This window comes from Protobothrops mucrosquamatus, unplaced genomic scaffold (genome assembly GCF_001527695.2).
Source record: "Protobothrops mucrosquamatus isolate PMUCROS unplaced genomic scaffold, P.Mucros_1.0 scaffold45, whole genome shotgun sequence".
Classification (NCBI taxonomy): domain Eukaryota; kingdom Metazoa; phylum Chordata; class Lepidosauria; order Squamata; family Viperidae; genus Protobothrops; species Protobothrops mucrosquamatus.
The window spans coordinates 3,379,394-3,393,539 of record NW_015386427.1 but is presented as its reverse complement, the minus strand read 5'-3'; the positions used below and the strand labels follow the sequence as shown (position 1 = coordinate 3,393,539).

The 14,146-nt window shown below is 36.5% G+C and overlaps 1 protein-coding gene across 2 annotated transcripts in view; it reads right to left on the bottom strand.

The window, feature by feature from the left end:
• Nucleotides 1-14,146, bottom strand: part of COL1A2 (collagen type I alpha 2 chain) — a 51,044-nt gene that overhangs the window by 9,983 nt on the left and 26,915 nt on the right. Inside the window, exons 25-40 of one of the 2 annotated variants that reach the window (XM_029283259.1) lie at nt 13,686-13,739; nt 12,919-12,972; nt 12,777-12,830; nt 11,901-11,954; nt 11,011-11,055; nt 10,029-10,127; nt 8,744-8,851; nt 7,061-7,114; nt 6,217-6,270; nt 5,282-5,335; nt 5,115-5,168; nt 4,882-4,989; nt 4,038-4,091; nt 3,889-3,942; nt 2,567-2,728; nt 520-627 (exon numbers count right to left, since the gene is read on the bottom strand). In XM_029283259.1, the coding sequence (XP_029139092.1) occupies nt 520-627; nt 2,567-2,728; nt 3,889-3,942; nt 4,038-4,091; nt 4,882-4,989; nt 5,115-5,168; nt 5,282-5,335; nt 6,217-6,270; nt 7,061-7,114; nt 8,744-8,851; nt 10,029-10,127; nt 11,011-11,055; nt 11,901-11,954; nt 12,777-12,830; nt 12,919-12,972; nt 13,686-13,739 (1,170 nt within the window). The remainder of the gene's footprint in view (nt 1-519; nt 628-2,566; nt 2,729-3,888; nt 3,943-4,037; nt 4,092-4,881; nt 4,990-5,114; nt 5,169-5,281; nt 5,336-6,216; nt 6,271-7,060; nt 7,115-8,743; nt 8,852-10,028; nt 10,128-11,010; nt 11,056-11,900; nt 11,955-12,776; nt 12,831-12,918; nt 12,973-13,685; nt 13,740-14,146) is intronic. The other variant, XM_029283258.1, reaches the window with a different exon arrangement.

Genomic DNA, 14,146 nt, shown 5'->3' with positions numbered 1-14,146 from the left:
AAGGTGAGTTTTAAATAGGGACAATTTTTAAACAATTTTAAAGAGCCACAGCTACTAATATTTGGATTTTAATTGGTTTTTAGCAGGGGAAAATTTCTTTTTGTACAATGTTTTAATATGCTGTGAGCCGCCCTGAGTCCCATGGGGAGAAGGGCGGCATATAAATTTAAATATAAATAAATAAATAAATAAATAAACTATTTAACTGCTTCACTGATATCATTAAATTAATGATGTGCTGTATCCATTCAAATACATTGCTTTTATTTACACCCAAATACCTTGCTGCTCTTCCCAATCACTTGTATATGCTAATTTGCACAAATTTATAACAACTCCTTCTCTTGCCTAGATCCGTCTTTGCCACTAGTGAGCCCTATAAACCAATATGTGCTTCAGTGTGATCGCTAGGGTTGAAACATCAGCTGTCAATAGGACAAGCAGTTAATTTTTTGCACTTGCTATTTAATCCAATCAAATATGTCTCCTATTGGCAAATTTGGCAAAGATGGTACTTACAAGTGCTCCAGACAAGCCTGGAAGACCACGTTCTCCTCTAGAGCCAGGAAGACCAAGGATACCAGGTGCTCCAAGGATACCTTGAGGACCTGAGGAGCCAGGAGCACCCTAAAGAAAAAGGGGAACATAAAAAAAAAATTTTAGAGTGTAAAACAGATTAGCACATTAGTCCGTTTTAGCATCCAGCCATCTTCAAACAAACAAAAATTCTGTATTGCCTTAAAAACCATTTTCTGTGTGAACTTATGAAAGCATGTGCATGAAGAAATAAGAAGGATTGATTTATTTATACATACATTCGAAATAGTTCTTCTTTTACAAGTCAAGTACAATACTGTGCCCAGTTTTATAAAAAATAAAACAATTTGGCTGACAGACCACCTTCAGCAGGATAAATTATGATTACCCGCCCTTATTTTGTATTATGGATAGTGGGTCAAGCTAGGTCATGACTATCTTATATTAGAAGGAAAATTATGCATTGAGACAGAACATCCTTAAACATCCTTATTTCTTTTTAAATGTATTTTGCAAGCTCCTTGGCTATGCACCTTCACTGGAAGAAATATTATGAAATAATATGGTTTGCATTCTCTGAATCATTTTTTCCCCCCTGTAATTCCAGTGAATGACGGTGGCATTGCAAGAAGCACTGCTTGCTGGGGACTGAAGCCCACCTGTGCCTGATGCAGTTGGCTACCATTATGAACTAAGGAAAAATTCTTATGGCATGCTTATATTCTCACTCTTTAGATTATTGGCCTTATTTGCAGTGTGCAGAAAAGGAATTGCTACCATTATTAAAATGAAGATTGTAATTTGGAACTCTGGAAACAGGTTTTCTGCAGAAACATGGAAAACTCTAGCAGCACTCCTAATGATAATGGTCAGCTAGCTTTCTAATCCATGCTCCATTGTAAGAACATATTCAAATAAATGAGGAATTACAAAATATCATGGCTTACTGGCTCCCTCCCTTGAGGGAGATGGTGGTCTAGAAACATGAAACAAACAAATAAATAAAAAACATTACATACAAAGTGAAACATTGTATGTAAACAAACAAATAAATAAAAAACATTACATACAAAGTGCAGGTAAAACAGGAGAAATTGGAGCCACAGAACCCTTTGCATTATTTTACTAATAACATCTATTTCCTTGGTTCTGAGAGGTTAACATAAAAGCTAGATTGTGTGTCTGAAAGTTTTTACACAGACCTTCTTGCAGCAGCTGAGTGATAATCTGAATAGCACCTAAGGCTAATGTTCTGGCTAGTAAAGTCAGTGGAATGACTTTGGGCCAGTCACTCTCTCTCAGTCCAGGCTACCTCATAGGATTGTTGTTGTGGAAAAAAATAGGAGGGGGAAGTATATTGGATATGTTTGCTGCCTTGAGTTATTTGTAAAAATAATAAAGGTGGCTTACAAATAAATAGATATCGCTGTACTGTATAAGAAAGAGGTGGGGTGGGGGAGTCCTGTCTTAGGCATGAAAACTGACTGGGTAACTTTGAGCAGTCACTCAATCCAAGCCCAACTAACCTCACATGGTTGTTGTGGTGGAGAAAATAGAAGGAGAAAGGAGAATTTGGTATGTTCGCTTCTTTGAGTTATTTTTAAAAATAATAAAAGCAGGGTTTCAAAAAATATAAAAATAAAATAGATAAAAAATAAATATAGCCATCTAAACTAGGACAGTCTGTGAATACAATTCCCAGTACAGTGTTTGAATCCTACAGAATAACTTCTGGTTCCCCACATCTGATAAATCCCAATAGGATGAAATTGGTCAAAATGGCGCCTCTTAGTGGTCCAATTGATTACATGGGATACCAAGTCAGAAGACTCTGAAGTGTTTATACTTGCTCATAGAGGAAATAAGGTTCCATTATCCAAATGTGTCTATTTGTTTAGAATAACCAGTTGTATGTTCTCATGAAACACATGAAGATCAGTGAAGAACGAATTATCAGGAAAGAGGAAAAAAGCTCAAAGGAGAATGATATAAATCTAACAAGTATTGAAAAGTGTTATGGACAACTTACAGCAGCACCAGCTTCTCCTGATGGGCCTTTCTCTCCACTGAAACCAGGGGGTCCAGAAATGCCAGTTTCACCAGAACGACCCATTGGGCCAGTATCACCACGTGGGCCTCTAATTCCCTCTTTGCCGGCAGGACCAGGGGGGCCAGATGGACCAGTGATACCCTAGGAATAAAGTCATAATGTAATTGCATAGCTACATCAGTCAGAAGATAGTAAATTATTAATCCAAACAAAGAGTGAACAGAGACACTAATGAGATCTCATCAAGCATGTAATACTGCTTTAAGAAACTACACAGAATCAAATGAGTATGTAAAGGAAACTTGACATCACTGTAAAATAGCATTTGCTGTCCTCCAGGGGTAGAATTTTAATCATCTAGATTGATAGTTATGTGGCTTGTTACATATTATAGATATATCCTACCCATGTGTCTGTCTAAATTACAATTCCAACCATTTCTCATTATGAGCCACTCCAGCTGGAATTAATGGAAAATATGAATTAAGACAAAGTATTATATGTAGGATTGTCAAGTCTCAAGCAAATCTACCTAAATGCCAGGTGTTCGTGATCACTTAATGGAAACTGCCTTGGTTATAACACTACGTCACAGCTATGTTTCACAGGGCTTAGTATTTGAACCTGGACAGTACTACATGCAGGCTATATGAACACTTTGGTCATTATGGTTGTTAGACTGCAATGATTAGGGCTGTGATTTGAGGTATTTCTGATTTTGGAAAAATAGGGCAAAATATATTTTACATCAGGCATAGGCAACCTACATTCCTAGGGTTATAAGCAATGCACATCCTCCCTCCTTTTTTTTTTTTTTTTTACCCTTAGTAGTTCTACCAATTGTGATGGGTGAAAAATGATAGCATAGTTTCCTGTCATTTTGAGACTTGAAACTATAGACAGTAAAAGAGCAAAGAAGTCCTCATTGTCTTCCGGATTTAGATCTTTTTTGCATTCTGCTTTTGTGGTTTTCTCACAAACAATACTGGTTCTTTAATTTCAGTATGGTTCTGGCTCTGCCTGTCGAGATATGAAACAGCCCCAACCATTTTAGGTACAATAACTGGTAAGTAATGGATTGAAGATAATGGATAATCTTCTCATATTATAATGGCTTGATAAAAATTCTGAGGAACCTCAGTTAAATAAAGTAACCAACTGGACAGTGTTGGCTGGGGAATTCTGGGAGTTTAAGTTCATACAATTTAAAGTTTTTAAGGCTGAGAAACACTGGTCTGGGCAGAGCAAGCAGAAGTTTACTTCGCATGAATTACAAAGGGATTTCTTCAGGAATTACTTACAGCAGGGCCAGGAGGTCCGGATCTGCCAGCATTACCAGGAAAACCGTTGGGACCCTATTTTAAAAAAAGCAAGAGAAAAATTAGGTTTTAGAGTAAGCTATATTTTTTATGGGTGAAATGGATAAAATAAGATACGTTTCCAGACTTACAGGTGGACCACCATCACCACGGGCTCCAGAAGGACCTGCTTGACCAACAGGACCCTGTATGTAAGAAGAAAGCACATCTAATATAAGACTCATGAGATACTCCAGATGACCCTGTTTTCCTTTAGAATCAATGGTAGCTATGTGACTGGCTTATTTGCTCCTATTTCACAATGGTCTTCAGGCTTAAGAAAATAGAAAAAATTTGTTGAGAAGGACAATAGAACAATGACTTCTCTTAGGGCTATTACAAGTAGGAAACAAAATGTTTCGGATTCTTTTGCTGTCTAGGAGTTATAGGCTGCCTACCTAGCTGTCTTATAACAATGTCACAATAACAGATAGTTTGTGGAGGTGGTTTCTTTCCCAGAAACAGATGCTATGTGTTAAAGGTCTCATATATGTCTATCCTTTTAGGATATAACATGACAGGACAATTCACAAAGTTTATAACTTTGGAATAGTGTTTACATGACCAGTTAGCAAAATTCGTTAGTATGTAAGATAATTTGTAATTATTTATGAGTAATTACAGTTTATAGTAGGAATCATAACTTCTTGAACTTGAACCACTACATCATACCTGATTTTAAAAAGTTATTTATTCCAGCAGTGAAAAATGTTGTTAACTGCTATGAGTCATTATGAATTATATTGTATGGGAAAGAGAGAGAGAGAGAGAGAGAGAGAGAGAGACAGACAGACAGACAGACAGACAGACAGACAGAGACTTAGCAAATGTGCTATGGCATCTTAGCAGTGGATTTAAGAATGTGAATATGAAATATCAAGATTATATCATATAGTCAAAAAGTAAAGAATTTAAAGTAATATTTTGTTTACTTACAGCAGGACCAGCACTACCGACAGCACCAATGGAACCATGAGGGCCTACGTCACCTTTTGGACCTCTCTGTCCTCTTTCTCCTTTAGCACCTGTCTGACCAGCTGCACCCTGATAGAAACAAAAAAATTAAAATTCAAAGTTGGGACATTCAAAGTTGAGATATTTAATTAAACAATTGAAGTACCTAACTGCTCGAAAACTGGAGAAAGCAAACTGTATTTCTTTATACTTACAGCAGGACCAGCAAATCCAGGAGGACCAGCAGGCCCGCCTTCACCACGTTCACCCTAGAGTAAGGGGAAAAAATGAAGTAAGGACACCTTTAGCTGCTCTTCTACTTCAAAGATTCCAAAAAAACGTTAATGTCATTTTAAAAAAATATAATTATTTTACTACTTACAGAGGATCCACGAGGTCCAGCAGGGCCAGCGGGGCCAGCAGAACCACCTTCGCCCTAATAGAAACAAAAAATCCGGGTAATGAAACATCGGCAAGAAAACAACCAAGCTCAGAGAGCACCAAGGACCCCTCACTTCGACCCTGAACTACAAATATTCCCCTTCACTATCAGCTGTTGCTAGGTCATAGAACAGTGTTTGTCAACCTTGACCACTTTAAGATGGATGGGCTTCAACTCTCAGAATCCTGGGACCATGCTGAAAGAGGGCTGGCTGGGGCGCTCTGGGAATTGATGTCCATAGACCTTTAAAGTTGTTGAGATTGGGCAGTATTGCTTTAAAGAAAGGATTGTTTCAGTATGCTGGTGTTGCAAACTTAGAAATATATAAGGGGTCCCTTGTGCTAGCACTGATGATGTTACTAGTTTGGGTAATGAAATGTCTGCAAGAAAACAATTAAGCTCAAAGAGCACCAAGGGCCCCTCACTTCAACCCTGAGCTACAAATATTCTCCTTTATTAGTTAGACATACACCTTCCAAGATATCAGGTTAAATGTTCTTTCACCTATGTAATTTCTATTTATCTTTTCTTTTTATTTGGGTATATAACTTTTTGTAAACCGACCTAAAATTAAATATTAAAATCTATTAAACAAAATGAATTAAAACTCCAGGAAATTTCAATGGAGCTTAGTCATGATTACATACTTTATTTTTGTTCCAGCTCACTGTTTTAATATATTAAACCGTGAACAGAAACCTACCATTTCTGAACAATAACTAAGGATGACTTCTTTAGCTATATAAATGTCAATGTTCCACATCTATACTCTGCATATTTTCTAGAAATATGCCTAAGAAATATCCAAAAATATCTAGACTAGATAAGTGGCACATAAATTTAATAATAAATAAAATAAATAAAATATGACTTACTCTTTCACCAGAAGCACCAGCAGGTCCTGGGGCACCAACAGCACCAGGGGCTCCCTGAAAATAAAATAGAATAATTGATCTTGATGAGTTTAATGTACAAGTAGTCCTTGAAATTAACTCAGACCAGGTTTTAAATGCTAAGCAAGGCGATTGTTAAATGAGTCATGCCCAATTTTATGATTCTTTTTGCCACAATTGTTAAGTGAATTGCTGCAGTTGGCTAAGTGAATCACATAGTTGTTAAATGAATCCGTCATCCCCCACTGATTTTGCTTGTGAGCTGGGAAGGTCACAAATGTGGCAATCACATGATCCCAGCACGCTGTAACAATTGTATAGATACGCTGGTTGACAAGCACCTGAATTTTGATCAAGTGACTGCAGGGACACTGCAAAAGTCATAAGTGTGAGGACTTATTATAAGTCATTTTTTAGTGTTATTGTAACTTTGAAGGGTCACTAAACTGATAACATTAAGTCCTCAATAACATAGAGTAGTTTAATATAAAATACTACACAGCTTTTTTTTTAAAAAAAAAAGACTTTAATTTTTTAAAATTTCTATTACCCCCCCCCCCCAAATGTTCCTAACTTCCCAGGCAATTTCAAATACGTTTAATTTCACAGTTTCTACAAATAAATACAGTCATTTTATATTAAAGTGTAATTTGATCTAAATTCTAAACATTTTTTATGCATTTTTCTACTGACTCTGAGCTAAGATCACTTAAGGGTAAGGCCAATTTTATGTAGTCTACATTTTTCTTTAAGTGCTAGCTTTCATGTTGTACTTGCTAGAAGAATTGCACAGTTCCCTGGAAATAAATTAAAGACACATGCTTACCCGTGCACCATCTCTTCCTGTTGCTCCAGCATCTCCTCTGAAGCCAGATGGACCCTGAAATAAAGCACAAATTGTGATTATGCCTAGGTAGTGTGGGATGTTTTATATGATAATGATTTCCAAATAAATCCTACATAATCACAATGAAGAATGTAGATAGTGATTGAAATATTTATTGTTTCTTTTGTCTTCCAAGTGGGATGGTTTCTACTTTAAATTTTGTTTTGGTTAGACATTTCAGCTAATTCATTGATTTACTGATGAAACAATCACTCTGATTTGGGGTGAAAGAAATATAGTTTCAAAATAACAGTGAACCTGCTAAAGACATTTCAGTATTTAAATTTTCTAAAAGAAATGGCTAGTTGTTGTTTTTTAAAAAAAGTTCATTGTTTTAAATTTCTCAATTATTAAGAAGTTGAGGATTTCAACCTATCCAATGCCACATTCTCTGACAAGCATATGGAAATGAAGAGTTGGAAATGATAGTTGAAATCAATATTTCTCAAACTCAGCAACTTTAATATGTATGGATTTCAATTTTCAAAATGATCCAGCCAAATTGCTGGGACTTTAAGTTCACACACATCTTAAAAGTTGCTAAAGTTCAGAAACACTGGTTTAAGCCATGTGCTCTATCCCATTTAATATAAAATTTAAATTAAAACATTTTTGATAAATGGTTATCCAGCCTTAATTTGAATATATGAATTAAAGGATGGGCTTAGTGCCATTGCTGAACTGTTATTATCGTTTTGCAGAGGTCATTAGGAACTTGCCTTCCCTTAACTTCAATCCATTATTTTACATCTTGACTGACTTTCTTTTGTGTGACATCCTTCCAAATATTTGAAGATTGGTACAATATTTCCTCCACCTTATTTGCCTTCTCTCAGTGCTAACTATGCTCAAACCCTCTTCCTAGGTCTTAGAAAGTATTCTTCTGTTCTTCCTCTGTCTTTTCTCAACATTTGAAACCTTTCTTAATTTAATTAATCAATTAACCTTTCTTAATTATAACATATTGACTATACGGTTTCACACATGTACCAGCCCTCAGAACTATAAAAAACAAACCAGGTAAATTCTAAGCACATTGCTCACACTGGTAGAGCATTGTAGAAGTTGAAGACTATTTCAGACTACTTCAGAAATTGAGCGAAAATGTCTTTGATCAGGGATCCCATATTCTGGATACATCCCCAATTCAGCTTCTCCCCCTCCTTCCCGTTCTCCTGGCATCACAAAGTGCTCCAGAGCAAGATTATTAGTGCATCCTGATCAAGTCCCCCCCCCACCCACACACTAGACTTTTAGAAAGGATTCATTTCTGGCAAAGTGATTCTAATGCGGTATTGCAGGCTAATTCCGCTAACTGCTGACGGCCAGCAGTTTGGCAGTTCGATTCTCACTGGCTCAGGGTTGACTCAGCCTTCCATCCTTCCGAGGTTGGTAAAACGAGGACCCAGATTGTTGGGGGCAATTTACTGACTGTGTAAACTGCTTAGAGAACTGTAAAACATTGTGAAGTTGTATATAAGTCTAAGTGCTATTGCTATTTCTGGTCATGCTGGGGATGTTCTGATGGCAAGCTGCGTGCACTACTGTTGAGTTATAGCCCTTTCCCTGAGAAAAACTGATGGTAAATTATGTATTCTTAATTGGGGGATAGCTTTCTTTTACCTTTTCACCTTTGCCACCTGGGCCACCAGCAGCACCCCTCTCACCATGGACTCCACTAGGACCAGATGGGCCTGCAGAACCAAGTGCACCAACGGCTCCAGGTTCACCCTAGTGAAACAAGAAAGGAAAAGATTTAAGGACTCAAAAGAAAACCAGGCAAGGTTTCTCCTGCTACTCTCATTTGTTACTTTTGCAAGAAAATCAATATTAAGACATTTAAGGCATTTAAAGAGCCAATGTGATATAATGGTAAAGATGCTATATTAGGAGCCAGAAGCCAGCTGAAGACTCTAGTCCAGTCAATGTCTCACCCTAGACTGGAAAATTAAAAAAAAAATCATCTGTTTTACAAACTTGCACTGGACCAGCATTGTAGATTATGGTCCATAACCTGCAATGGATTTATTAGGCATCATCATCATCATTATCATCAATAGATTAGAGGGCATTTTTATCTTGTATTCTTCAAGCGATTAGAATTGGATAAATATATCTTAATTATGTATTTATGCTAAACATATATCACTGGAGGCCTGATAGACAAATTGGAATCGTTTCAGATTGTTTTACATTTAAGAGGGGTTTAATACAGAACAGATGAGAAAAATAGACTACATAAATTCGTGATATTATTTCTTTTTACAGTAGGGGCAGGCTGGGTCTTGCTTTCCCTGCTCAAATTCAGTAAAGCAGAAATGTTTAGAACAAAATGTAGTAGACTGTTACTGAAAATGTCCTCTTCCTGTAAACCTAGTGATAGGTTTCATTTCCCTTTTCTTCCTTCTAAGTACCCCTAGAGGAGGTTGACATTCCAAGATGACCCTTTTTTGTATAGATCAGCTGATGCAGAAGATTTCCAAGTCCCTTTTATCAAAGAACAATTCATCACTGTTACATAACAAGATATTATTTTAAGCAGCAATTAAATGTGAACTTTTAAAAGCATGTTCCCAAAGTTTTTAACATAGAAGGAACTCTTGATGTTACACATGAAATATTTTAAAGTTCTGTTTTTAATTGAAAGTACTAAAGGCCACACTAAAAAGACCTGAGCCATATTGTTTCACCATCTTAATAATTGTTTGATGTTTCCCAGTTGTATATTCTGCACATTGCAAAATTTTACAGAAGGCATGCTAAAATACGTTATTTTCACAATGAAGATTGGGTGCTTTAGAAATAATGCAGATGTTGCTTTCTGCATCCCACTGGGTTCTTCCCACAAGACTTTCACACTGCCCTCTCCTGGATTTAAGAAAAATAGCAACCCTTCCTTCTGCCTTACCTTATTACCATCAGCACCTGCTGGACCTGATGGGCCACGGCTTCCCAGAGGGCCTGCAGGACCAAGAGCACCGCTTTCACCTGGTGCACCACGTTCGCCCTGAAGGAAGCAGATTGGTATAAAGTAAATGGCAATATGATAGCTTCAATCTCATTAATGCAGAAACTGGAAAGGTGTGGAAAGCTGTGTATGCTGTATTTTTTGGTTCATACAGATGTCGCAGCTACTTAAGTTGGTTTAGACTTAACTGTGTCCATCTCTGGTCTATTGAGCTTAATTTAGAGATGGCAGAGGGCACTTTAATAAGCCTTGAATATTTATTCAGATTAGATATATAACAATTTCCAGAGATTCTTCCAATTACGTTTTCAAAATCCCAGATAGACTTTGATCCAGAAATAAAGTTCAATTAGACCAATGGGATTCACTACTGGTTTTGCTCCTAGATCAAAAAGTATCTAGATCTATGTCCTGGTCAGTTCACACCTTAATTTTTCCAATGTGATTTATCATTATGCAGACCTAATATTTAATATCTGTACAGGCTATCTCTGGATGTATATATATTATTAGTGGGGTCTGAGTTGGTCATAAAAAGTATTTAATGAAAGTACAGCCAAATCTGGGAAATGCTGGGGCCTACTTATTTAGAGTGTTAATTTGTTCTGGGTCCTACTAAACGTACATTACACACTAAACTTATAAATCACATTAAATAATGCAACAATAGAAATATTATCTCAATATTTAGATTTCTCTGTAAGAATCTTTAGAAAATGATTACAGTCAAGTTCAGAAAAATCTATACGATAGAACTACTTTTCTATATAAGAACTCATCTTAAAATATTGATTTCTACAACATAAGAAAATTATATACTCACACTTTCAAATTATAGTACAATACTACCTAATAGTACATTCTACTATATTTCAAATACAACATGAAAAAAATATTAAAATACAGAAAAGTATATACTTACTCTTGCGCCAGCAGGACCAGGGAGACCAAAATCACCATGAGCACCCTAGGCACAAAAGAAAGATTTGTTATGGCATTCTTTAAAAGGATTTTCTTATCACTGCCTCAGAATTCATTTGATATTCTGAGATCTAAAGATATTTTCATCCAGGAAGATAAAAGGCAATAGATAGAGATAAATCAGGTCACTAAAACATTTTGAGGTAGTAACATATGAAAATTATAATATTAGTCCTAAAATGAACACAAAAGCCCTCTTGAATTCCTGCTGAAAACCCATTCTTGTCTGCATTTGCAGTACATCCTGATCAACTATGTGTCCTTTGAGTCACCTCCAAATTGAATTAAATTAATAATTTAAATTCAGTCCTTGTCCACTAAAGTGCTGCTTAGTACAGCAGGAAGAGAACCATATTCATTTTTTAAATTCTGTTTGACTTTATGGCAGAATATAATATTTGTGTGGCATAGTTGTTAGAACAGAATTCTCTAATTTGGTGCCCTCTAGATGCATTGGGGCTACAATCCCCAGGATTCTCACTTAGTTGGTCAAATGCCATATTATTTGGGAATTCTGGGAATTTTAATTCTCCTAGAGCTGAAGCTAGGGAAGATGTGATAGGTTGACGGATGTCAAGTGAACGGGTACGCAAGATTCAAAATTGCTTTAAAGTTTTGAATGATGCTAGGTCAGACTGACTTTCCAGGGTTGCTGTGAGATTCACTCAAGAATACTGTAGGATCTGAGGATGATGGAAGATCCTTGGAAGGATCAGACTTGGAAAGACCAAATTACTGAACACAATGCATGTTAAAAAAAATTGTGTTAAATCACAGTAGAATTTTCTTGATTAAACCATGAGGGATAATCTGAATTACTTTACTACTTACTCTTTCACCTGGTTTGCCAGCTTCACCAACTGGACCAGAGGGACCAGGAAGGCCCTACAGAAAAATAAATGAACAGATGAAGAAAAAACAATCCCTTGTAATTTGTTTATGTGCTGTAGATAAGGGAAACCACAGGTCATGTTATAAAAAAATATCTTCATTTGTCCCTGTCCCTGTCCTCTATTCAATCTTATTCATTCTTGAGTTTTGAATAGGAAAGCAAAAGTTCCCTTGTAAAACCAGCCTTCTACATGAAAGTAATCACAATATGTGATATCTCAGTTTCTCTGCAACTGATTCCCCCGCCCCCACCAAGTCCTTCCATGACTTGGTCCCATCCACTAAGGCTGGATATGGTAAACACAGCAATATAATACTTCAGATCTGACTTGAAAGAGATGCTTCAAAACGCCTAGTGATGTGAACACAGCACCTGTCTATGACTCTCCAAGCAGATCTAATTTCTTTAATGAGCTGCCAAACAGAGTTGAGTTCACATTCCTGTATATTGCAAAACACTCTTCTGAAATGAATTGGAGACACTGCAGAGTCCTACACAGCAAACATATGTGTATCTATTGTCAATCAAGAACAGTATCTTCAATTCTTATAACCTGATTATCTTTGAGCCACTGAAGCATAATGATTTGAACTCTATGCATGCCTATTTTCAGTAAATGCACTTTGCAAGATATGATCTAACTAGCAATGTAAATTCAGCAAAGCATTTGAATGTACTTGGCAGGATAAAATATTTGTCTATGTTTCACTCATCAAGATTTATTGAGATATTTAATATTATTTAAACAGCCTTTATTCCATTTTAGCATTAAGATTAAGAAAATGCAATATTGGATAAAAGCTAACTTTACTTACTTGGAAGCCAGGAGCACCAGCTGGACCAGTTTCACCTTTTGAACCTGCATTGCCCTAAAATAAATAATTAAATTCAAATGATGAGAAATAAATCATTGGCAAAGAAGCATCAAAGGTTAACTAGGATTAATCTTGAACTTACGGCGAGACCAGGTGGACCCTGAGCTCCATTGTTTCCATCAGAACCAGGAGGACCCTAGAACCACAAAGCTTCAGTTGTTTATAGTGTAGACAATCATATTCTAAAATATACACTCTGTTTGTTTGCTTATTTAATTATTTCCATGATTTTCGGTGAAATTACCAAGAGCTGATTTCATCATGAGGGAAACTTTACTTTTAATGAATATGGAATTCTCACTAATAGATCTGATACAGAAACCTTCAGTATTGTATTACAACAGGTTAGTGTCTTATACGTTGGTTTAAAATGCAATCTGTTAGTGTAGATTACTGCCCTAAAAATATTACCTTGGAGGCAAAATATAACATAAGGCAGGGTAAATTTTTAATTTCATACAATAAGCTAAAGCTTATTAGATGCCAGACTGATGTCTTAGAGTAGGGGTCTTCAAACTTGGCCCTTTTATGACTTTTGGACTTCAACTCCCAGAACTCCTCAGCCAAACACCATGGCTGAGGAATTCTGGGAGTTGAAATCCACAAATCATAAAAAGGGGCAAGTTTGAAGACCCCTATCTTAGAGAATACAGTATTTGTTTCCATTTCATGTAACGATCATTCAAAATGTTAACATTTGACTACTGCCAGAGAACTTATAAATACAGCAGTCTTTTTCTGTTTTATAAATTATTCAGTTATTGCAGATTCTTAAATAGTGGCAAACCTTTGTAAATCACCTTTCCTTTACTAAAGATATAAAGTAGGGTATAAATTAGTCTCACATACCTGTGAACCAGACAGACCCACACTGCCCCTGTCACCAGGTTTGCCAGGTTCACCCTGATAAAATGAAACACATTTAAATAAGTTACTGCATTAAAACTAATAACAGCTATCTGCCACAATACTTTCAGTGGCTCCAGTTTTCTACATTTTTGTACAGTGTCTATAGTTGGTACAGTTGGGCATTCCTTGAGATGCCTGCTCTAGCAGAAGACGTAGCATGCTGAATATCTTGAATCTGCTGCTTCTCTTGCTTAAGGCTTCTATCTATTGACTCATCCATTCTAAGACTAAGAACGAATGAGTAAATTAGGAGTTCTGATAAAAGACCAAGCAGCGACACAGGCTGAAGCCTGCATAGACCTTCACTGGCAAGTAAATAATTGTCAAAGCGATAAGCTCCCCACACCTGCTCGAATAAAACATCCTGAGCTACACTTACAGGCATATTGCCTGAGGAACTT